Genomic DNA, 22,880 nt, shown 5'->3' on the forward strand with positions numbered 1-22,880 from the left:
AACAATGGTCTCAAGTTGCAGTGGGGGAGGTTTAGGTTGGATATTAAGAAAAACTTTTTCACTAGGAGGGTGGTGAAGCACTGGAATGGGTTACCTAGGGAGGTGGTGAAATCTCCTTCCTTAGAGGTTTTTAAGGTCAGCTTGACAAAGCCCTGGCTGGGATGATTGAGCTGGGAATTGGTCCTGCTTTGAGCAGGGGGTTGGACTAGATACCTCCTGAGATCCCTTCCAACCCTGGTATTCTATAAGCAGAGGGGCGCACTCGGGCTGAGGCTGGGCTCTGACAGCCAGATGGCTGCAGCGGGCGCATCTCTCAGAAGCGGGGGTCCCGCTGCAGGTGTCTGTGTCCAGCCACCAAGTGCCGGGGGACCGGGTCTCTGCAGAGTGGAGCAGGAGGCACTGGGGGGGTGAACAAAGGGCATTTGAGCAGCGTAGGGGGTGACCAGTCGCGCGCAGGAGTAAACGGGGGCCTGGCAGAGCTACAGGCGGGAGCGGCTGCGGCTGGAGGGAAACTTCTGGGGAACTTTCACAAAATGCCCCCGGCATTGGAGGCGCATTGCGAATTTGTTTCCCCGCTACCCCGCCCTCTGACGCTGATTGGTGGAGAGCTGGCCCCACTCCCACCCCGCTCCCCGGTCCCTGCGGCTGAGCGCTGGTCGCGGGTCCGGCAGCGCAGCAGCATCTGCTCCCAGCCGCGTGCCAGGTGCGAGCGCTGGGGCTGGGGCTGGGGCTGGGGCTGGGGCGGGAGCCCAGGTTTGCGGGGGGCTGAGCCATAACGGGGCTGCTCAGGCTCGGGGGAGGCAGCTGGGGCCCGGACCCCGCTGGGCAGTGGCCGGATCCCATGGAGCCCGCAGACCAGCAGAGCTCCCCGGGGCACGGCGGTGGAGGGAGATCCCCCTTCCTGCTGCTGCACCGGGGGCCCGCAGGCGAGTGGGGCTGGTGGGTGTGTTTGGGGGGGGACGACGATTTGGCCGAGGTGCTGTGAGGGGGCCTAGTGTAGATCCAGACTGGAGGGCGGGTGGCGGGTGCATTGGGGCTGGAACTGGCGGCCCCCCCCCCGCCCCGAAGTGGTTCCCATCCCAGACCCGGTTTGCTGTCTGGTTCAGTGGCTCTCAGCACCCTGGGCGGTGGGGTGGGGAGATCACGGGGCGCTCTCAGCACTGAGGCTGGGGTCCCTGTGCAGCGAGGCGGGCTGCAGGGGTGCTGGGAGGGAGGGTGTGCAGAATGGGAGAGCATGGACTTGGCAAGTGGCTCCCCTTAGGAGGGCCCAGGAGGTGGTGGGGACCCACTGAATCCTAGTGTGGATGCTCTGGGGTGAAAACATACCTCTCCGATCGGTGCTATTCCCTTTGTGAAGGTGGGTTGTTTTTTTTTATAGTGCTGGGACACGTCTCTGCCAGGACTGCACAGCCACCTGAAAGCAAAACATTGTTACTGCTCACAGAAAGCAGCAAAGAATCCTGTATCAGAGGGGTAGCCGTGTTAGTCTGGATCTGTAAAAGCAGCAAAGAATCCTGTGGCACCTTATAGACTAACAGACGTTTTGGAGCATGAGCTTTCCTGGGTGAAGACCCACTTCGCCAGATGCATGACCCACTTCGTCAGATGACATGCATCTGAGGAAGTGGGTATTCACCCAGGAAAGCTCATGCTCCAAAACGTCTGTCGGTCTATAAGGTGCCACAGGACTCTTTGCTGCTTTTACAGATCCAGACTAACACGGCTACCCTCTGATACTTGCTAACAGAAAGTTCTCCTTTTAGAATCTGGCCGCCTATTTCCTTTTCAGTCCTGGGAATTGCAGCTGTGTAGAACTTGCTAGCTAGCTGGGTGAGGGGGGCATGAGATAGGAGGACTCAGTAGGTTGTTGAAGGCAGTGTGGAGCAGGGAATGCAGGGGGAGGGTTGTGTGCAGGGGGCTCCTGTGTTGAAGAGACTAGAGCTGTGCACAGGGCAAGGGTCCGAAGTGGGGACCTTAGTCCCACCATGCTGAGACATCAGCGCTTAAAGGCTGCTTTGCACACCGAGGCAGCACTGATGGGAAACTCAGGCAGGAGTGCCAGGAGATCCTGGTGCTTTGGGTCTGGTGTCCTTCCCTGCTGTGCACCTTTCTGCGCATGAGGTCTCCCCAAGACAATCCTCCTAGGCCCAAAGCTCCCCCCACAGCATTGCTTCCCTCTCCCACCAGAAGTGTGTGTGGGGGGGATAAATGGCTGTGTGAGGGCATAAGGGGATGGAATATGGAGTGGGGGGGTAGGATAGGCCTGGTGGGGAGAAGGAAGGGCTGTGCTTCTAGAAAGTGCAGGGGTACTATGCAAAGGGAGAACCTGCATCTGGGGAGCTCACTCAGAGGCCTGATGTGCTCCTGCCTCAGTTTCCTCTGCCAGTGCATCTGAGGCCGCAGTGTCTTGGGGAGCAGTTTCTACCTAGCATGTGGCCTCAGAATCTTTTAAAGAGCGGGGACAGTCAGGTCTAGTAATCTGCCAATGGGAACTTTCCATGCCCCATGTCCCAGGTCGATAACAGTGATGACTCTGTGACCCACCTACTGATGATCCACAGAAACTGCCCTTTACATGTTCTGTCCGTTCCCTCTTGTGTTGCAGAACAGCCACGTCAGGAGCCAGAAATCTCTCCAGCCGACCAGGACTGAATCCCTGCTCTGGGTGTAGCGAGAAAACGAGGAGCCCAGCGTGTGCCCACGTGTCCCACTGAGACGAGAGAAAATAATGGATCCCGCTGGGACGAAACCGGGGCCGGAGTTTTATCCTGAGATCCCAGGAAACCCCAAGAGCGGAGCGGAGCCAGGTAACTTAAGCCCCTTTCTGAGCACTTAAATGGGATCACAGGGACCACTGTGATCACCTGTTCTGATCTATCTATCTATCTATCTATCTGTCTATCTATCTATATACATACACACACACACACACACACACCCCGCCCACACACCCCACTGCTGCACAGCACGGGCCATTGAATCTCACTCACTGCCCCCTGCATCCAGCCCACACCTGCTGGGGGGAAGCTAGCAGCTCTTGTAAAAAACATGTGCAAACCTCTGGCTCTGTACAGATGGGGCTCTGCCAATACCAAAGAGCGAGTGTAGGAGGAGTCTCACCTTTCAGTGCCTGTCACTGTTACATCTGTGTGGGTGGGGGAATTTGCTGGAGCATCTGCTTTGCCTTAAACACAACTCTGGAAAATGCTGGCAAAGGACCCATGGAGAGACTGAAACTGTTTTCTCAGCCCCAGATGGCCGGGTAGCCTGGGTTTATTCCCCCTGGGTAAGCAGTTTGACTGGATGCCAGGCCATCCAGCTTGCCCCAATCAGGAGGTTGTTCAGGAGTGTGCGTGTGCATGTGGGGTTAGGGGCACAGGGAGAGCAGGGGCCCTGGTGTCAGATGTGAGACCTTGCACACATGTCTCCGCCCACCCCATTGCAAGCCTTAAGAAGCTGGTCTGCCTCCAGCAAGCTACAGCTACAATCTCAGATGCTCATCAAACCCTCTTTTATCCCTCTCGACCTGAGCAACTCGCCAAAAATGTGGTTTCTTGCAGTTACGAGGAGAAACAGACAGTGGGATCTGGTCCCCTTTCATAGAGTCTGGCTTATTTACAAAGTACAAAGTCGTGTTACCCCAAACACAGGAGGAGTCAAATGATGGGAGACAATTTCCTTTCTCATAGTTCCTAGCCTCTTTCAGCCAGCACTGTGCCCAAAAGCGCGCTCTCAAGGTTTCTTCTCAGGGTCCCACTGCCAGCACTTCTGTGTCTGGCTTTCTGGCTTCCTGCTCCCTCCACTTCTCTGGTGTTTTTTCTTCTCTTTCTTGTGCACATGTACACACACGCACACATCTATTCACAAACAATACCCGGGCAAGCCCCTCTCCTACATAGCACGAACTCCTGAGTAGCCCAAATGTGCCTCTGTGTTGGGATAGGGGCGTTGTAGTTTCATAAAGGAGCTTAGCTATAAGAAAGAATTATTGTAAAGGAAGGGTGGTGGTTACACCCAGCAGCTTCAGCAACAACACAACCACCTACAACGTGATAAAGTCTCTGAGGATCTGCTAAGCCTACTAAAGCTGCTTGTTGGTGATGGTTGTCACAGGACAAGCCAGACCAGTGTTGCCAAGGTGTTGGAAGAAGCCAGTCCCCAGGTGTCTGTCAGAGGCAGGTATGCCCCACCCAGGATGGGGTCACATGCAGTGTTTGGGGGTTGACCTCCTGTACCCCGTTACCGTTGCTGTCATTCCTGTTCCGGTGGCAGGTCACTCTGTAGTACAATGTCTCCAGGGTCAGCCTTGGTTTTTCCTTGATGCTTTTCAATGAGACTTACTGCACTTGGAGACAACATCTGTCACTCCCTGATATGTGGGACGTTGCAGTGGAAAATGCCTCTGTCACATCTAGTCCACAGTCTCCCCTCTCTACTCAGCACTCCAGGTTTGTGGAGGGGTGTGTGCTGCAGGGATAGGACTGCGTTATTCGTTATCGGGTTTTTCTGTTGGGCATTTTGTACTGCACCCAGAGCCGTGGTCCCTGGTTTTTAGGATCTATGGTATAAATTAACAAAACAGGATGCTTTTACCAAGAATAGGTGAGGAAATTGTCAGTTAAGGTATTTTTATAACCGAAAATGACAACAGTCATCACATTCCCCATTTCACTAGTTCAAAGCTCGCATGAGTCATGTTTTCCAGTGCAACGCAGAGCTGGGTAAGCGACGAGGAGATGATGGTGCGTTTTAGGCTGGGCTGCACAGTAAACACACAGGGTATAACTTCCCATGTGGACATTCTTATTCTGCAGTAAGTGGCTTTTTTGGTTTAGCTCGAACCCCTTCCAAAGCAATATTAGCTGATCTAAAGGCCACTCGTCTACTGGAATAAGAGTCTTCCCATGGGAGGCTGAACTGGTATAACTATTGGTTTAAACTCCCACCTTGGCTTCTACTGGGATCACTTTCCCATATAGACAAACCTTTATACTCCAGGGGATGGCGACCAGTGGTCTGAAGTTTGTGGCTGTCTCCTTGGGTAGGAAGAGTGGGTAAAAAACTGGATCAGAGGAGACTTCCGGGCATCAGACAAAATCTGCCCTCTGCTCTCCGTGTTGGCTTTAGCTGAGAGGCTTTAGATGAGCAGGCAAAGACCAGAGCCACCTAAGGGGTGATCTGAAGCACCATGAAGGGGCCTGATGCTCATTAGAACTGGAATCTGGGAAGGAAATAAAAGGAACCTACGAAAATTGCCTAGGGAGGTTGTGGAATCTCCATCATTGCAGGTTTTTAAGAGCAGGTTAGACACACACCTGTCAGGGATGATCTAGATAATGCTTAGTCCTGCCATGAGTGCAGGGGGCTGGACTAGATGACCTCTGGAGAGACTGACACAGCAAACCACCAAAAAGCAAAGCCCAGCACCGCCCCTCTGCGCCCTTTGTGAGTTGTACTCTCAGCCCACGCCCAGTCACTGGACTTGACAGAGATTTCCAGGCTTTTTAGTCCAACCATCTTAACTGGAAAACTGAACCATCTTAGGGAGCCTGAAATATGTCAACAGCCTTTTAGTTTTCCCAGCATGCTTAATGGGACTTGGGCTAAGTGACTTCAAGCCTCTCCCCCAAATTCCAAGCTACCAGGCCATGCTCCAGAGGCCTCCAATCCACTGGGGTCTTTTCACTCTCTCCTAGAGGCAGGAGCCACTGAAACAGAGGCTGTTCATGGTGATAATTCCCAGCTCTGATAGCACTTGTCATCAGGAGATCTTTGAGCACTTTACCAAGGGAAGCCAGTATCGCTCTCCCCGTGTCAGAGAGGGAAACTCAGTCCCCTAGAGGGGATGTGACTTGCCCAAAGTCAGGCAGTAGCAGAGTTGAGAACAGAACCCAGGCTCCCAATGTCCCAGGGCAGTGAGCTGACTTAAGCAGGTTGCCCCTAGTGAAGCACTGGGGATGGGTGGGTGCAGGCCCCTGCCCTCAGCCTAAGGAGAGAAGCCACTGAACCCAGGCTTTCAGCTAGTCACTGGGGGACAACAAATGAAAAAACGGGTGGGAGTGAGGGTCACAGATTGAAAATCAGGGATTCAGAGGGGGACCTCGAGAAAAGAACCCAGGACAGCACCTGTTGCTCCTCAAAGGTGTCCTGGTAGCCAGCGACACGGCGCAGAGGAACTCTGCCCAGAGACGTGACTTCAGGAGGGAGCAGGTTGCAGGTGGGGCGACATGCTGAGATTCCCTTCTCCATTCCCCTCCCTCTCTCTGACCACTTTTTTCCTGCTCTACTCCCACCCCCCCCCAAAAAAAATTCCATGCTGTTCTCTGCAGACCCCTCCAGCAGAGCAAACATCTGTATGCACCTTAGCAAGGCTGCAAAAGTGGGGTGCAGGGGCTGGAAAGGGGCTCTAGTGGGGGGCAGCCAAGCAGGGGAGTGCCCTGAATTTTACTATCTGGCAGATGAAGCCAAAACCGACCTTTCACCATCTTGCTGTCAAGTCGGGATCTGGGGTTTTTTTGAATTTTTTTTTTAATTTTCTAACTCATGACAGTCGCCAAATAAAACTAACTTGAATTATTTGAATAGTAGTTTAAGAGGGGAGAGGAGGGGAATTTATTAGCCGCCCACTGATTGCAAATGTACTGTCAGTGCCCTTTTCTGATTTACCTTAATCAGTGTTGGGTTTTTTGATTGGGTTTTTTTTTCAGTGATTCATTTGCTAAATCAAAGCAGGACGCTACTCTTAACATCTAAACTAAGATTGTCACTGCACAGATTTGCCGGAGAGCCAAAACAACATGAGGGGTGAACTGAAAGTCACGTGGGTGCATGTGTGTGTGTCAACCAGTCCCTAACTCTGCAAATGCCCAAGCTTTTGTTTAAGGGACTGTCCATACTGCAGTCACGGGCGAGTGTTTGCAGACCTGAGCCAGCTTTGATTTAGTGAGTGGCAGTATAAATAGCAGCGGAGCAATGGCCTGGCTTTCAGCATGGGTGATGTGAGCCCCTCTGACCCACCACGTATGTACCTGCCCTCCTAGTGTAACCCTTCTGCCCCTCTGAGTTGGCAGCAACAAGGGCCGGGTTCAGTATCCAGGGGTTCCGTTTCAATAACACCATGCATAACCGGCTCGAGCCCCCACCCAGTGACCTGGGACATTTACATACCACACCCCCCCTGGGCGCCTCTAGGAGGCAATACTTCCCCTCTCGCAAGCACGGAGTCCGAGTGTAGCAAAATCCTTTTAATAAAGGAAGGAAACAATGTGGCATCCCACTGGAGAAACACCACAAACAGGATTATAACACAAACCATAAACAAAACCCACCTCCAAGTACGTTTGGCAATGTCCTTTCCCCTTTAGGGTCTTAAGTCCAATTACCCCAAAGTCCAACAACCCAAAAGTCTCTGGTCAGTGCCACCCCAGACTTCAAGAGTTTATCTGCTGAGTTTTACCCCCCACCCCAGCCTGGGTGTAAAAGGGGGGTGGGAGTCCACACAGGGTGTTAAGGGGCACCTTACGTGGCCAGGGCCAACTGTTCCACCTCTCCGTGAAGTTCTGCTGCAGCCTTCACCACGACCCGCTCCACCACACCAGCCATGCCACTCCTCCAGCTGTCCGTGCAAACCACTTCACTCTCCTCACTGCTCCAACACATTGCAAACCACTCCGCTCTGCCAGCTGCTTAACGATAGGTCTTCAGGCTCCCCCACAGGTTAACACAGCACTCAGTGAGCTCAGCTCAGCTCAGCTCAGCCGCTTCAGTGATTTCAGCTCTTAGTAGGGGAACCCTGGTGTTGGTGCACCCTTGGCTCAACATGAATTCAGCTCAGCAGTCTTTAGATGGACTCCTAATGGAATCAAAATTAGCTCTACTCTTTAACAATGGAGAGAAGAGGCTGTGCAATTGGTGTTCCAGGCCCTCACAAGGGGCCCATACCATCAGGTGTGTGTGTATGTACACACGCACGCACGCACACACACCAGTCCCCAACCTCTGTCTCTGCATGGGGTTTTGGAACCCATGTCCCATGTTTAGCAAGTACCACCCAACTGAAGTTGAGTCATCTCTGTCACAAAGCAGTCCCACAGCTCCCCATTCACACAATCAGGGTGACAAACTTTTTTTTCTTCCTGCCCCAATAACAAAGAAATTGGGGATCCCAGAGCTGTTAAAATAACCATCCCAGTCTGCTGTGGGCTTATGCTAAGTGGGGAGTGGATGCCAATGCAAATCTTTCCCCACTCTTTGAAATTCTTGGAATTCTTTCCACATTCCCTACAATTCACCACCAGATATCAGGGTAGCGCTCATCCTGACTCTGCTTACACTAGCTCGCACCAAAGCCTGCACTGACACCGCTTCTCTGCCAGTTTTTAGCAACACTCGTTAGATCCAAGCTAGCTCCGGCACATCCACCCAAGCTGCAGTCACACCTGCCGACTGCAGTGTAGACGTCACCTGGTCTGTTCCACACCAAGTTCCGGCTGACGCTGGAGGAAGGTAAATCAGCAGCGGGAAGGATAGAGGGCTGGAAGGATGCAGAGGTGGGTGGGGGAAGGGGACATCAGCCAAAGGATGAGCTGTGATAAGGAAGGGAAGGGGTCAGCTGTGGGTAGGAGAGAGGTGGGAGGAGGGCAGGAACCAGCAGTGGTGGAAAGGGAGTGGAGGAAGCAGCGGGGTAGGGCAGGAAGCCAGCGGCAAGTGGGGGAGGGTGTATGGGAGGGGAAGGGGCCAGCAATGGGTGGGATGGGGATGATGGAGCCGCAGTGGTGGGGAGTGGGCTGTGGCTGTAGGGGGAGCAGGAGGCCTGCAGTGCTCAGTGGAAGGGGATTCAGACCGTGAGCAGCCAGGAAGGGGATGTGGTAAAAATAGTAACGTTGTAGTATGTAGTAAATCCACTGTCGCGTATGGACAATGGAGGAAACTGGAGTTTGCCTTATGGAAACTCTGAACAGCGTCGATGCCGGCTGCTTCCTTTTGGTGTTAAGTCTTTCCCTTCTGGTGCTCTCTAAACCTGTGAGTGACTCAGACTGGAAACCCCCGAACAGCGTGACTGGTGCGTAAAGTGATCACAGGATGCCACGTGGTCCTCGGGGCCGACATCCACGTCCTACAGGAGCGTTGGAAGGAGCAGTTCCTCGTTTGTGACTCAATATTTGTAGCATCTTGGTCCCTGTGTCAATGTTGGTGCAGGTGGCTGTTAGCTGGGCTCTGGGGCTGTGACACTCAGACAGCCTAGGAAAGCGGGGAAGAGCTGAGATACAGCAGCCCCTTGACGGCCATGGAGACCCGCTGGAGCATCCCTGGCTGGAGATAGAGAGGCTGCGGCTTGCACAAGTGGGGCTGAATTTTCAGCGTTGGCTGTAAATGGCCAGGCCCTTTGGGGGAGCAGCAGGGAGCTGATCACGGTTAGGAGCGGGGCAGGCAGTTTGCATTCGCAGCGATGGTATCTGGTGTGCGCATCCAAGATCAAGGCCGTGTCCTGGGGGTGGGAGGACTTGGCAATAGCCCCTTGTCTCCCGTTATTCTCCTGTCTTCCCTGTCCTCTTCCTTCTGTTGGTGAGGGTGAGATTTTACAGGTGCATCCACCCCAACCAGCCTGAACAACGAGCTGGGATTCTGACAGGTGTGTATGGTGTGGGGGGGCAGATATATCCTTGGGAGCCTCATATTGCACCCCCATTTGAAGATCTTCCCTGTCTCTCTCCCTTCATCACCTCATGTTCTTTTTCCTGCTGTTCTTTGGGGCCAGTTTTTCCCCGTGCGTCTGTGTGGACACAGACAATCCTGCCACATGTTTCCCGCTCCCACGTGTTACGAACCCTCCTGTGTGAACCCCACCATCCTGCACAGCTGCTGGGGTGGGACTGCAACTCCCTCAGCTCAGTGCACACACCTGACTCTTTGTTGCTGTGATTCACATTGTTTGAGAGCGGGATTTTTCCCATTCACCCCTGGCACTGACTGCTGAGAGAAGGGTGGCCTAGTGGTTTGGGGGCTAGGCCAGGCATTGAAAGACATGGGTTTTATTCCCTGTGTGACTCTGGGCAAGTGTTAGTCTCTCTCGCCTGTTTCCCATCTGTACAATGGTCAGAACAGTAATTCCCTCTCTCATAAGGCCGCTGTGCAGGTAAATTCATTAACAGGCTGTGAGGGGCTCACATATTGTGGAGATGGGGGCCAGAGAAGACCTTACCTAGCTAGGGCAGATTTTTTTTATGTTGGGGGCTGATCTAGTTCCCCCAGACCCATGGGATTCCTCTCCCACAGGGGTTGCCTGGGTTCATTCTGTCCATATCTGAGATCATCATGAATCATCAGTGAGCAAAGATTCAAAAATTCTTTAGAGGAAATGAGGAAAGCTGGTGGGAACATTTTCCATCTAAGTATGTGGCTTCATTGAAGCTAAAATGTTTTGCACAGTTGTATCAATTTTGATGGGAAGGTTTCTGAGGTCCACAGCTCTCTGGTCACTTCTGAAGAGAGAGACGTGCACGTGTCTACGCTGCAGGAAAAGGTGTGTTCTCAACTGGGGTGAGTAACCCACATTAGCTAACTTGGGTGAAAATAGTACTGAAGACACGGCAACTCGGGCTAGCAGCTCACATTAAATCCTGAAATGGAGCCTGGGATTGAACTTTGGGGGCTAACCCCAGTTGCTTTAAAGGTCTTTGCTGCCTTTTTAACCCAAGCTAGCTAATACAGGTTAGCCAACCCGACTTCAGAACATCCTTTTTTTTTTTTTTTTTTTTTTTTTTCAGTGTGGACATACACAGAAAAAGGCACTTATGAAAAATTTGTGGTTTGAACTAAAACATATGAGAACTAATTTCCAAACTCAGAAAACTATCACAAAAAGGAATTGGTATCAGCTCACCAGCCTAAAATAGATTTCTTGTGAGAAGAAAGATACTCATTGACCTCTCTAGAGTAGCCCAGCCTCTTGGGCATAGCTAGGCATGCAGGCTTAGTGTCTGGGAGATGGCACAGGCTGGGCAGGCGTCACAGGCTGCCAAGTGAGGGTAACTCAGAGAGTAGTTATTAATGGCTCCCAATCCTGCTGGAAAGGTATAACAAGTGGGGTTCCGCAGGGGTCTGTTTTGGGACCAGCTCTGTTCAATATCTTCATCAACGATTTAGATGATGGCATAGAAAGTACACTTATTAAGTTTGCAGACGATACCAAACTGGGAGGGACTGCAACTGCTTTGGAGGACAGGGTCAAAATTCAAAATGATCTGGACAAATTGGAGAAATGGTCTGAGGTAAACAGGATGAAGTTCAATAAAGATAAATGCAAAGTGCTCCACTTAGGAAGGAACAATCAGTTTCACACATACAGAATGGGAAGAGACTGTCTGGGAAGGAGTATGGCAGAAAGAGATCTAAGGGTCATAGTGGACCACAAGCTTAATATGAGTCAACAGTGTGATACTGTTGCAAAAAAAGCAAACGTGATTCTGGGATGCATTAACAGGTGTGTTGTAAACAAGACACGAGAAGTCATTCTTCCGCTTTACTCTGCGCTGGTTAGGCCTCAACTGGAGTATTGTGTCCAGTTCTGGGCACCGCATTTCAAGAAAGATGTGGAGAAATTGGAGAGGGTCCGGAGAAGAGCAACAAGAATGATTAAAGGTCTGGAGAACATGACCTGTGAAGGAAGGCTGAAACAATTGGGTTTGTTTAGTTTGGAAAAGAGAAAACTGAGAGGGGACATGATAGCAGTTTTCAGGTATCTAAAAGGGTGTCATCAGGAGGAGGGAAAAAACTTGTTCACCTTAGCCTCCAATGATAGAACAAGAAGCAATGAGCTTAAACTGCAGCAAGGGAGATTTAGGTTGGACATTAGGAAAAAGTTCCTAACTGTCAGGGTAGTTAAACACTGGAATAGATTGCCTAGGGAAGTTGTGGAATCTCCATCTCTGGAGATATTTAAGAGTAGGTTAGATAAATGTCTATCAGGGATGGTTTAGACAGTATTTGGTCCTGCCATGAGGGCAGGGGACTGGACCCGATGACCTCTCGAGGTCCCTTCCAGTCCTAGAGTCTATGAGTCTATAAGCCCCACACTCCTATCCCTTCTCCCATGTTAGTTTGGAGCCAATTGCCCTTGGGACATTCTGAGTGACAGCTCTGGGAAGGAGCAAAGAGTGGAATTAAACAGCCCCATTCATCATGTGGCACAGGTCTGGAAGCTGGGCTAAGTAAGCCACCATCTCTGCAGTCATCCCAATGAAACTGTTGCATGCCAATTGGGAATAGAGTAAGACTGGTGATTGGTTGAGTTACCTCTGACATCACAATGGTCTAGGCCAGGAGCTCTCAACCTTTTTCTTTCCGAGGCTGTGTCTACACTGCTCCTTTCGGCACCAAAACTTTAGTGGTTCAGGGATGTGGAAAAAACAGACAAACCCTGAGCAACAAAAGTTTTAGCACTGAAAAGCGCCAGTATAGACAGCACGTTATTGTCAGGAGCTACGCCTCATTCAGGGTGGTTATTCTTTTTATCGCCATGAGAGCTCTCCCTCGGTGATAAAGCATGACTACCCTGCCCAAGTCACAGCACTGCTGCAGCCGTGCCCTAATGTGGGCAGTGTAGACATCCCCTGAGGCCCCCCAACGTGCTATTAAAAACTCCACAGCCCACCATTGCCACAACAGCTGTTTTTCTGCATATAAAAGCCAGGGCTGGTGTTAGAGGGTAGCAAGCAGGGCGGCTGCCTGGGGCCCCAAACCACAGGGGTCCCCAAGGCTAAGTTCCTCATGTTTCAGCTTCAGCCCCAGGTGGCAGGGCTCAGGGCCGCAGGCTTCAGCCCTGCACAGCGGCAATTCGGCTTTTGGCCTTGGGTCCCAGCAAGCCCAACACTGGCCGTGCTTGGTGGCCCCCTGAAACCTGCTTGCGGCCCCCGGGGGGCCCCATATCCCTGGTTGAGAACCACTGGTCTAGGCTCTTGGCATGGCATAGATATATCCCTTACTGTAGCTGTACACTGCATGGTGTAATCTGTAAAGTCTGAATGGCTGAGAACTTAAAAATTGGGCGGTAACAGGCCAGGGATGTCAGTGGTGAATGAACCTGGTGATAGTCCAAACAAAAAGAGCTTTTGGCCATATTAGTATTTACTTCCATTGCTTCCCAGTGACTCTGCAGACATTGTAGGTTCCAGAGTGACACAGACAGACTGACACTCCTGAGGTCCTATTCCATAGATAGATAATGGCAGCCATTCAGCACAATGCTCCTTGCACCAACACAACTCAGACCCTGAAGAAGTTACTGACTCTGGGTACTCCGCTATCAGGAGAATTAAGGGCTTTTTCTCTTTCAGGTAATGGCTGTAGCTGCAGGCTCAGGAAACATGCTGCATGTACAGTCTCAGTGAGTGTTGTACTTGTCGTTCTGGTTGTTGCTGTTGTTGCTGTGGCAGGTGAGTGGCTAATCCTGGTGTCTGTGTGTTCCATTTACATCGAGCTGGCCATGCCGCTCAGGGCTGTGAAAAATTCTATGCCCGGAGCACCACAGTTAGGTCAACTCAACCCTGAGTGTAGACACGGCTGGATCGACAGAAGGGTCCTTCCATCGACCTAGCTACTGCCTCTCGGAGAGGTGGATTAACTACCGTGATGGGGAAAACCCTTCCGTTGATATAGGAAGTTTCTAGGCTCTGGCACTACCATGGCAGGGCTTCAGCAGCGCAGCAGTGCCATTGTTGTGCAGACATACCCAGAGTCACAGGCTGTCTCCTCTGAGGCATCAGCCGTGGGGTCCAGGAACGCATCTTCAGACTCTCCCTCCTACTCCCTTCTGGAGCCTTGTTTGTGATGACAAAACTGGCCCTTTAAACTGTCTTCCTGGGTAAGTATGTATCATTGTAACGAAAGGGAGAAACGTCAGTTCCTGAGATAATTCAAACAGCAAAGGAATTTCTCCTCCAAAGAGCGTACAGTCTCGGGAATGTCTGCCCTACGGAGACTACACTGGCATAGCTGCGTTGTTCTGGCTATGCTGGCATAACACCCTAGTATAGATCCAGTGTACGTGGACAAAGATTTTTTCCGTCGGTGTTGGAACACCACCTCCCTGAGCAATGGTACCCATGTCAAAACCAGCCTGAGCATGGAACAAACCCATGGGTCATGCCCCCAAGATCATGAGATTGGCTTAGAAATTATGTGACTTTAAAAAATAAATTTGAGTTCTGACATCTGCACTGCAGTTTGTAGCCCTGCAGGCCAAGCCCCGTGAGCCCAAGTCAGCTGACATGGGCCAGCCGCAGGGGTTTTATTGCAGTGTAGATGTACCCTAACCTGCAGCTCCCAGAGTGTGTCTACACTCCACTGACAAGGAACAGCCACGACTAAAGGCCTGTTACATTGATTCCGGGTTTGATCTGGACTCTAGAATCTCCCCTGTATTCACAGTGACACCTAGTGGCTGGTTAGAGTAATCCCAGAGGTGAATACGCTGAAGGTAACTCCCAAAGCTGATTTCGGTATAAAAAACTGCTAGGTGTGTGTCCCATTTCCAGCTTGCAGGGGGCAGTGGGCCAGGCTCAGCTTTCCTGTTTAACAGTGGGTGTTTGATTGTGATGTGGGATTTTGGTTTCTAGCTGCTGTATCCCCCAGATCTCCTTTTCCACCTCCCCACTCTCAGGGGAGTGGCCAGATTTTTCAGGACTGTGGAGCCCAGATGAATTCATCACACAACCCTGCCCCATTCTTTGCATACTGAATGAAGCAGGGGTCCTGTAGAAAAATATAACAGGTGACCTCATAAAGATAGTACAACTAGGGCCCTGGCAAATTCACCGTTGTGAAAAACACGTCACGGACTGTGAAATCTGGTCTCCCCTGTGAAATCTGGTCCTTTGTGTACTTTTACTCTATGCTATAAAAGTACCTTATACTATATGGTAAAAGTATATAGAAGTACACAGCGTTTCTCAAACTGGGGGTCCAGACCCAAAAGGGGATTGCAAGGCTGTTTTGTGTGTGTGTGGGGGGGGAATGTCACAAAATTGCCACCCTTCTGCGCTGCTGCAGGCGGCAGTGCTGCCTTCAGAGCTGGGCACCGGGCACCAGCGGCTGCTCTCTGGCCACCCAGCTCTGAAAGCAGCGCAGAAATAAGGGTGGCCAATACCATAACCTCCCTACAATAGCCTTGTGACCCCCTTTTGTGAAATGCTGAGCGTTAAGAGCTTTACGAGTTTACATTTTGCCATTTTTAAATATATATTCATATTTTGTTGCAATCCCGTGAAATGTAAGATTTAAATACCTGAAACTGTGAAATTCAAGATTTTTTAAATGCTGTGACCATGAAATGTAGGGAAATGAACTGTGATTTTGGTAGGGCCCTAATCATAACTGATGCACATAAAAAGGAGCAGGGAAACCGGGGTTAAGGTTGCACTTTGGAGCCTTTCCTCATTTCCATCTGGTGGGTGTTTGCATCTGGGGGAGCGGGGGAGGGAAAGGTCGAGCACTTACCCTTATGTTGCTCTCTCAATTTCAGTGCTGGTACTTAAAGCACAGCCCCAATTCATGGCCTGGTGCCCAGACGGCTGGATCGGATACCGAGGGAAATGCTACTATTTCTCCGAGGCTGAAAATAACTGGAACAACAGCCAGAGACACTGTTTTGAGCTTGGTGCTTCCCTGGCTGTGATCAACAGTGACCAGGACCTGGTGAGAAAAAAACAGACCCTGGGGACGATAGGCTATGCTGAAGTAATGGTCAAGGTCTTCAAGGCGCTCCGTGGCCTGGGCCTAGGGTGTCTAAAAGAGCCAAAAGCTCCAGGATGAAGACCTTGGTTGACATCTCTGCTCCTCTGGCACCATTTAAGGGCAAAACTTCTCAGTGAGGGAGATGGAGCTTCCTTGGTGGCTGGTCCTAGCTTGGGGAATGGACTCCACCAGGAACTAAGGACTGTCCAGAATCTCACCACCTTCTGCTCCGAGAGCGAGGTGCACTTCTTTGAGCTATCTTCTCGGATATCAGTGTAACCCACCAGTGAGCGTGTCACTGGTTACACTCTGTGCTCGTTCACAGAGGAGCTGTGTTGACTGGAGAGAGTTGCTTTGTTAGCTCCAGCAGTTGTGACTTGGGCTTTTTCGTTATGGAGGTTCCCCGTGTGCCAGCCAAGATGGCCGCCTTCACATAAACATAGCATGTGCTCTTCAAATAACAAAACCCTACTTAAACTGCTCCACTACATACACACAATTCTTCCCTTTGGGGAGAGACAACAAATCACATCTAATATTTTTAATTGTGTCGCTTAATTCATGAGTGGAAGATGCTCGACTACAAGGGGAATGGGGTAAGACCCCACGTAGGATAGAGGAGGCACATGCGATGATGCATATTGTTAAAATTGCCTAAGCCACTGGTCCCCAAACTGTAGGGTGTGACCTGCCCTAGGGAGGCACGGAGGAATGTTTTTTGGGGGGGTCTGTGGCAGGGTCTGAGCCAGCCCCTACAGGGGGCAGGGAGGGAGCCTCACAGACAGCTCAGCTCTGGCTCCAGCCGCAGCTCTGCTCCGTCTCCCAACCTAGCTCTGGCCCCCCATCCCCAACTTCCCCCTGCCTGTCAGCTGCAGCTCCACCCCGCCCCTCAGCCGCAGGGCTGCCCCATCCCCAGCTCTGCCCACCCTCCCCCCACATCTCCAGCCCCAGATCCATCCTGCTCTCAGCTCCAGCCCCAGATGCAGCTCCGCCCTCACCCTAGCTCAGCCCTCATTCCCTCTCCACCCCCAGGCCAGCTCCACCCCCAGCTCAGCTTCGGCCCCACCTGCAGCTCCGCCCCTCCACCAGCTCTGCCTCTAGCCCCAGCTCCTCCCCCAGCCCCAGCTCCGCCTTCAGCTCAAGCTCCTCCTCTGACCGATTCCGTTACTGGTAAGTGTGGACACAACAGGAAACGTTTGGGCACCACTGGTCTGAGCATTTCCATTTTTCAGTTGCTTATAACTGCCCCTGGGTTTTCCTTTTGTGTTCTTTTTGTGTGTGTGTGGGGGGGTGTTTCTCTGAACTTTACTCTCTCAAGACGACATTTTTTTTTCCTGAAAGTTTCAGCAGATCCACTTGATTATTTCTCTCGTGGTAGCACCTAGGAACTCCAGCCTAGAATTTTTCAATGAATTTACAAGTCACCAAAAACTTGCCCAGCTCTAACTGAAAATAAGTCAGAGCTCCCAAGTGCCACCTTAACTCTGGTTTTCCTTCTCCTTCCTTTTGGTGTGGCTCAGTTATGATCCAATCTTTAGTTATGTGGCCCCCTGCTGTGTTTTCCCATGGGACCCCTGCCTCATTCAGCGCCCAAAGAATGGGGCAGGGTTGTGTGATGAATTCCTCTGGGGTCCGCAGCTTCCTGCCACGTTTGCTGCACTGGTTGTATGGGGCACCGTGACTGAGGCGGGGCTGAAGGGATGGCCTTGAGGTTAAGCCACTAAAGTGGAACCCAGGAGCTCTAGTTTCAGTTCCACACTTTGCTTTAACTAACTCAGGAACATTTCTGTCTAACGTGGTTCTCTGTGCTGCCCAGAGCCTTGTGAGCAGCACATGTGGAATCAAACTCTTTCCTTTTTCTCTGTTACAGGCTTTCATGATGCGATACAAAGGCATCTCCGAGCACTGGATTGGCCTCTGGAAAGAGCAGGAGAGACAGACCTGGAAATGGGTGAATGGCTCTGATTTCAACAGCTCGTGAGTCTTTTTCTTCCTGTCTGTTTAGCTTCTGAACACGAGGTTGTGGGGCTGAATTCAGGCAGAGTCAACATTCACCATGTAAACCCTGGAATACTGATGGGGAGTGAGGTAAATCTGTGTTCTCTCCAGGATTTGGGGCTCACTCCCATTGCTGAGACATAGATCAAGCTAAGCAAGAGATCGTGCACTGTTAGGGGGATGGTAACACTAGGGTTGTTGAGAACTTTTCACTAAAACTGTTTTAGGATGGAAAATAGGGAGGTTGGTAAAATCTTTTCATGAAATGTCTTTTCATGGAAAATTTTGACTTTTTGATCAAACTCCTCCGTCTTCCGCCCCCCAAACAAACAAACAAAAAACAACCAAAACCTGAAATATTTCAGCCCCAAATGGTGGCCATATACCTCATGGGAGTTGTTTGGGGATATGAGGAAACCAACCTCCCCCTTTATGGGCTGGGCTCCCCAGCTGGAGTACATGTCCCATGGTACAGCATGGCCGAGGGACTCTACGATTCCCCACCTCCTCTCACCAAGAGCGAGATCAGGGGGCATCATGGGAGGTGTAGTTTGGACATGGAGCTTGGCCTATAGAGAAGAATGGGAGTATGAGACGGTTGCACTGCATCTCCCATGATGTATTGCCTCCCCTTGACCAGTAGTGAGGCCATGGTGCACCCTGGGATATGTAGTCTGAATGGGGAACCTGGTCTATAGAAGAGAAGGGGAGCACGAGGCACCTGAACTACAGCTCCCATGAGACACCACGTCAGCCTTACCAAATTGAAATATTTTAAGTTGTGATTTATATATATATATTTTTTGGTCAAACTTGTCTGGGCCAAATTCACCCACCTCATCTCCTCCCACTCGGACTCCAGTCCCTGGAGAGCTGCAGGCCAGTTACTTTGGAGAGTCTAATGGGAGTCGAAGGCTGGAGAAAAGGGGTGATACGGGGTCCGGGGTGGTACGTTTAACACCCCTGTCTTAGACTGAGACAACATCAAAAAGAGGGAACAGAATCTGCATGTGCGTCAGGATGATTAGACACAAAGTCTCCACAGATGGTTGAGTCCTTTGAGATTCAAGGGAAAGCAAAAGGCACCACAGTGTGTCAGTTCCACCACAATGTGTCATTTCCACCACAGCTAACAGGCATCATGGTTTGAGTTATTCACGCGGCAGCGACCGTCAGTATGAAAGGGGCCACAGAGAAACCCTTGTGAGTGGAGACTCACTCCCCTGCTCACTGCCACCTGGCTGGGGCCACCTTCAGGAATTGGGTTCCTCAATGCAGCCCGGCTTGGCCAGGTCCTACATGAGCCTGTCACGTACCCAGGAGTATTGGAAGGCCCAGGCTGGTTCTGGCCCAGGGTCCATTTGGCCCAGTCTCCTGTCTCTGCCAGTGGCCAGCGCCAGTTGCCCCAGAGGAAGGTGTAAGAACTAGAGCTGTCGGGATGAGCAATATTGCCGTTCGCTGGCTGAACTGAAAATTGGGAGCAGAAGAACTTGGATCAGCCAGAACTGAAAAAATTTCAGATTTCTCAGCGAAACAAAGAGCCAAAGTTTTTGCTTTCACATCAAATGAATTTTTTTGTTTTGTTCAGCCAGAAACGAAATGTTTCATTTCAGTTTCAGGCATTTTTAAACCCCTTTTATTTATTTATTTATTGTAAAAGCAAAGGAAATTTGGAAGCACGACGAACAAACCCAGTGGTGGTGTCTGTCCTCTGTCCCCCGTAGCCCCTGGTTAGGGCACTCAACCTGGGTCTCCTGTATCCCAAATCAAGCCCTTGCCTTGTCTGATTTGGCACCTGGCTCTGGCTAGAAAATCCTTCCCCCACACACCTGCAATAGTAGATGTGGGCTCATTTGGCCCCCCTCACACATTGGGGAGAGATATCGTGATCCAGGCTGGAGGTGTTAGATCAGCAGTTCCCAAACCAGGGGTCGCGCCATCAGCAGACAGGGTGGTAGTGACCTCCAGTGTGCAGAGGGTGCCACTTTCTCCACACGGCTTCACCTCGGCTGTACGTTTCCTGCGAGGGCGCAGTGCACGGAGGCCGCCATTTTGCTCTGCAAAGTAGCATCCTCCGCACTGCATGACTTTGCATGACCTAGGTATGAGGTCACGCTGTGGAGCAGATGCCATTTTGTAGAACAAAATGGTGTCCTCCGTGCGGCATGACTCTGCACAAAATGGTGCACAGGAGACCACGCTGTGCCATCGGTGCCAACTTACACAGATCCCTGCCCCTGCTCTGCCCCAGGCCCTGCCCCCGCTCACCCCTTCCCCCAAACCCCCAGCCCGGACCCTCCCCTGCCTCTTCCTGCTGCTGCTTCTCCCCCTTGCCCCCAGTGCATCCTGTGCGCCACTGAATAGCTGATCTGTGGTGGGTGGGAGGTGCAGGAGCTGATCCGCGGGACCACCAGTGGGCAGGAGGCGCTGCGGGGGATGGCGAGGCGCTGATCCACTGGGGGGTGCTGAGCACCCATTATTTTATATTTTTATCCACCGAGTCAGCGCCTATGTCCTATGTGGAGATGCCATTTTGTTTATGCTCTACAAAATGACGTCCTCTATGCTGCCTGGGGTCTTGGGAGGAAACCATCCATTAACGTGGAGTCATGCTGGCAGAGAGTTTGGGAGCACATGCGTCAGGCGCATTCTCCCACTGGCAGTAACAGGACAGGCCCAGCTGCTGGCTGATGATGGCTTTATCGTTTGTTGCAGGTTCCCAATGGGAGGAGGAGGGGACTGCGCGTTCCTGAACGACAAGGGCGTCAGCTCTTCAAGGTGCATCACTGAGAGAAACTGGGTCTGCAGCAAACCTGATGCGTATACAAGCCAGAAAAATGCAACTCAGTGTCAGGAGCTGAAAAGCTTCACAATGGGCTACTAGAGAAACTGCCTCTCGCACAATTTGTCTACAGTTGAATTTATAAACAAGGGCTGAAGAATAAAATAGAAACATTTCCAGTGGATGTTGGATTATTAGGTTAATTAAACTGAAAAACGACAGGAGGAAGGAACGTCAGCAGGGTCTGGCCACATGAGAGGAACGGACTACAAATGAAATAGTGTGACAAATACAGATAGGGTCCAGCAGAGGAAGAACTAGGCATTACTCATCCATCTTCCTAGGTCCAAATGCAATTGCAACAGCTCAGGAGAAGGAGCCAGGGTGAACTGCTGATCCCACTGAAATCTATGCACATTTTCCCATTCAATTCAATGAGGCCAGCGTTTCACCCAGGGGTGTCGTTGTAGATCACCCAGTGCAAACCTTGGCTGAGTGTGCAGCAGCTGACAACAAAGCAAACAAGATGTTGGGGTATATTGGGAACACACTAGGTGATGATACAGAAAATTCTCTGATGTCATTATATGAATCAAAGGGACACCTGCTGGGGAACACTGTGTACAGTACAGGTCACCCATCTCCAGAAGGACGCTGGAGAACTAGAGGAGGTTCAGAAACTGGTAACAAGAATGATGGGAGGCCAGGTGGGACTTTCGTGTGTCGAGATTGGAGCTGTTCTTGTCGGAGAATAAGAGGATGTGAACAAGGGGAGAAAAACAAAGACTGGGATGAGGAAGATAGATTGAGGTGCTGCTAGTCAATCCATCTCTTCATACAAGAGCAATGGGAACACTTAACAAAACTGAAAATCAGCAAATTTGAAACTGATCAAAGGACCGATGTTTTTACACAACACGCAATTAGCCTACAGAACTCACTGCTACAAGATGTCGTTGAAACCAAGAATTTGGCAGGATTTGTTTTTAAAAGGACTGGGACATTAGATACTGTTGTTCATACAAGAGAGGAAATGAACAGAAGGGAAGGGATCCAAACCTTCTTACTTCAGGGCATGAAGCACCATCTAAGTAATGAAGATCAGGAGGAAACTTCTCCATTTGGTCGGTTATTCCATCACTGTCCACTAGGGGGTCTCTTGACCTGTGTTCTGAAGCCGCTGGTGCAAGCCACGAATGCACTACAGCTCTGAATTCGTCTTGAAGTTACTCTACCCAGTGACCTCACCTTTTAATAACTGATGGCTCTTCCTGCGCCAAAGACGAGCCCTGCAGCTTTTAGAAATGAATTCAACCTTAGTTTTGCTTCCTGGGGCAGGACCCCCGGGCGGTATGGATTTTTGCCGAGCAGTGCGGCTGGAGAGCAGCAGATGTTCAGGATGTCCAGAACTGACTTTCCAACCCCAGGGCTCCTTTTCAGTGGAGCAATTTACCTGCCGGAGCTGCCCAGTGCTTGGGAAGGAGCATTTAAGAGAGTGCCTCCATGCTCCATGGTAGATTATCCATGTGGAATTGCTTCGTTTGATCTCATTTAATTTATTTATTATTAGGATGACAGATCTAAATAGTTGATAAATCAGCCGCTCGCTGCTTTTAAAACAACCGTCTCTCCTGTCTTCTCCAAAAGGGGGTGCAGACAGAGGGCTTTAACACTCTTAATACGTCCCAGAGAAATGGGAAACCGGCCTGACTGAACTCACTTGGGCCAGTTCTCTCAGGATTCAGAGTTTAAATTCTTTGGGCAAACAACCCAGCTGTGAAAAAGTCACCTTAACTGATCACTCCAGTGTGTATGGTAATACCCATTGTTTCATGTTCTCTCTCTCTGTTTTTATTTATTTATATAGCTATGTATCTATCATCCGACTGTATTTTCCACTACATGCATCCGATGAAGTGGGGCTATAGCCCACGAAAGCTTATGCCCAAATAAATTTGTTACTCTCTAAGGTGCCACAAATACTCCTGTTCTTTTTACTATGCAAACATTATTTACTGTTCATAGCCTTTCTCTGCAGACCTCCACATGTCTTTGCCTCACTGTATATTCATGTGGGTATTGCCTTTCGTGACCTCCTTGAAACAAAATAAAATTAAATCTTGTTTGTAACTGTGCCGCATCCATCTCTCATGAACGCCTCCTTCTGGGTGGGAGGGGCTGCAGTCTTTCAGTTTGCGGTGAGCCCTGTCGGTGATTTCTCAGGTAGTTTTTCAGTGAGAGCTTCTGGCCAAGTCTCACACGCCATCCGGGGTGTGCAGCCCTCCAGAGGCCTGTTCCAGTACCCCTCTGTTGGTATCTCTGTAGCCCTCCCTGGGATACACTGAAAGGGTTAAACTTCAGTCATTCA

General features: G+C 50.8%; 1 protein-coding gene across 1 annotated transcript; it reads left to right on the top strand.

Annotated features, from left to right (window-relative positions):
* Positions 1-672: 672 nt before the first annotated feature.
* Positions 673-22,642, top strand: LOC127032332 (C-type lectin domain family 2 member B-like). The gene is made up of 6 exons (XM_050919544.1): positions 673-703; positions 2,606-2,807; positions 13,335-13,433; positions 15,521-15,693; positions 17,603-17,709; positions 20,446-22,642. The coding sequence occupies exons 2-6, from the start codon at positions 2,729-2,731 to the stop codon at positions 20,612-20,614; spliced, it is 627 nt and encodes a 208-aa protein (XP_050775501.1). The 5' UTR covers positions 673-703; positions 2,606-2,728; the 3' UTR covers positions 20,615-22,642.
* The last annotated feature ends 238 nt before the right edge of the window (positions 22,643-22,880 follow it).

The sequence above is a fragment of the Gopherus flavomarginatus genome, chromosome 12 (assembly GCF_025201925.1).
Source record: "Gopherus flavomarginatus isolate rGopFla2 chromosome 12, rGopFla2.mat.asm, whole genome shotgun sequence".
Lineage (NCBI taxonomy): Eukaryota > Metazoa > Chordata > Testudines > Testudinidae > Gopherus > Gopherus flavomarginatus.

What these genes read in the sequence shown, in the direction of transcription:
- LOC127032332 (XM_050919544.1), top strand. Translation starts at nt 2,729, where the DNA reads ATGGATCCCGCTGGGACGAAACCGGGGCCGGAGTTTTATCCTGAGATC. An exon ending in TCAACAGTGACCAGGACCTG is followed by an intron (nt 15,694 to 17,602) that starts GTGAGAAAAAAA and finishes TCTCTGTTACAG; the next exon opens with GCTTTCATGATGCGATACAA. An exon ending in GGCTCTGATTTCAACAGCTC is followed by an intron (nt 17,710 to 20,445) that starts GTGAGTCTTTTT and finishes CGTTTGTTGCAG; the next exon opens with GTTCCCAATGGGAGGAGGAG.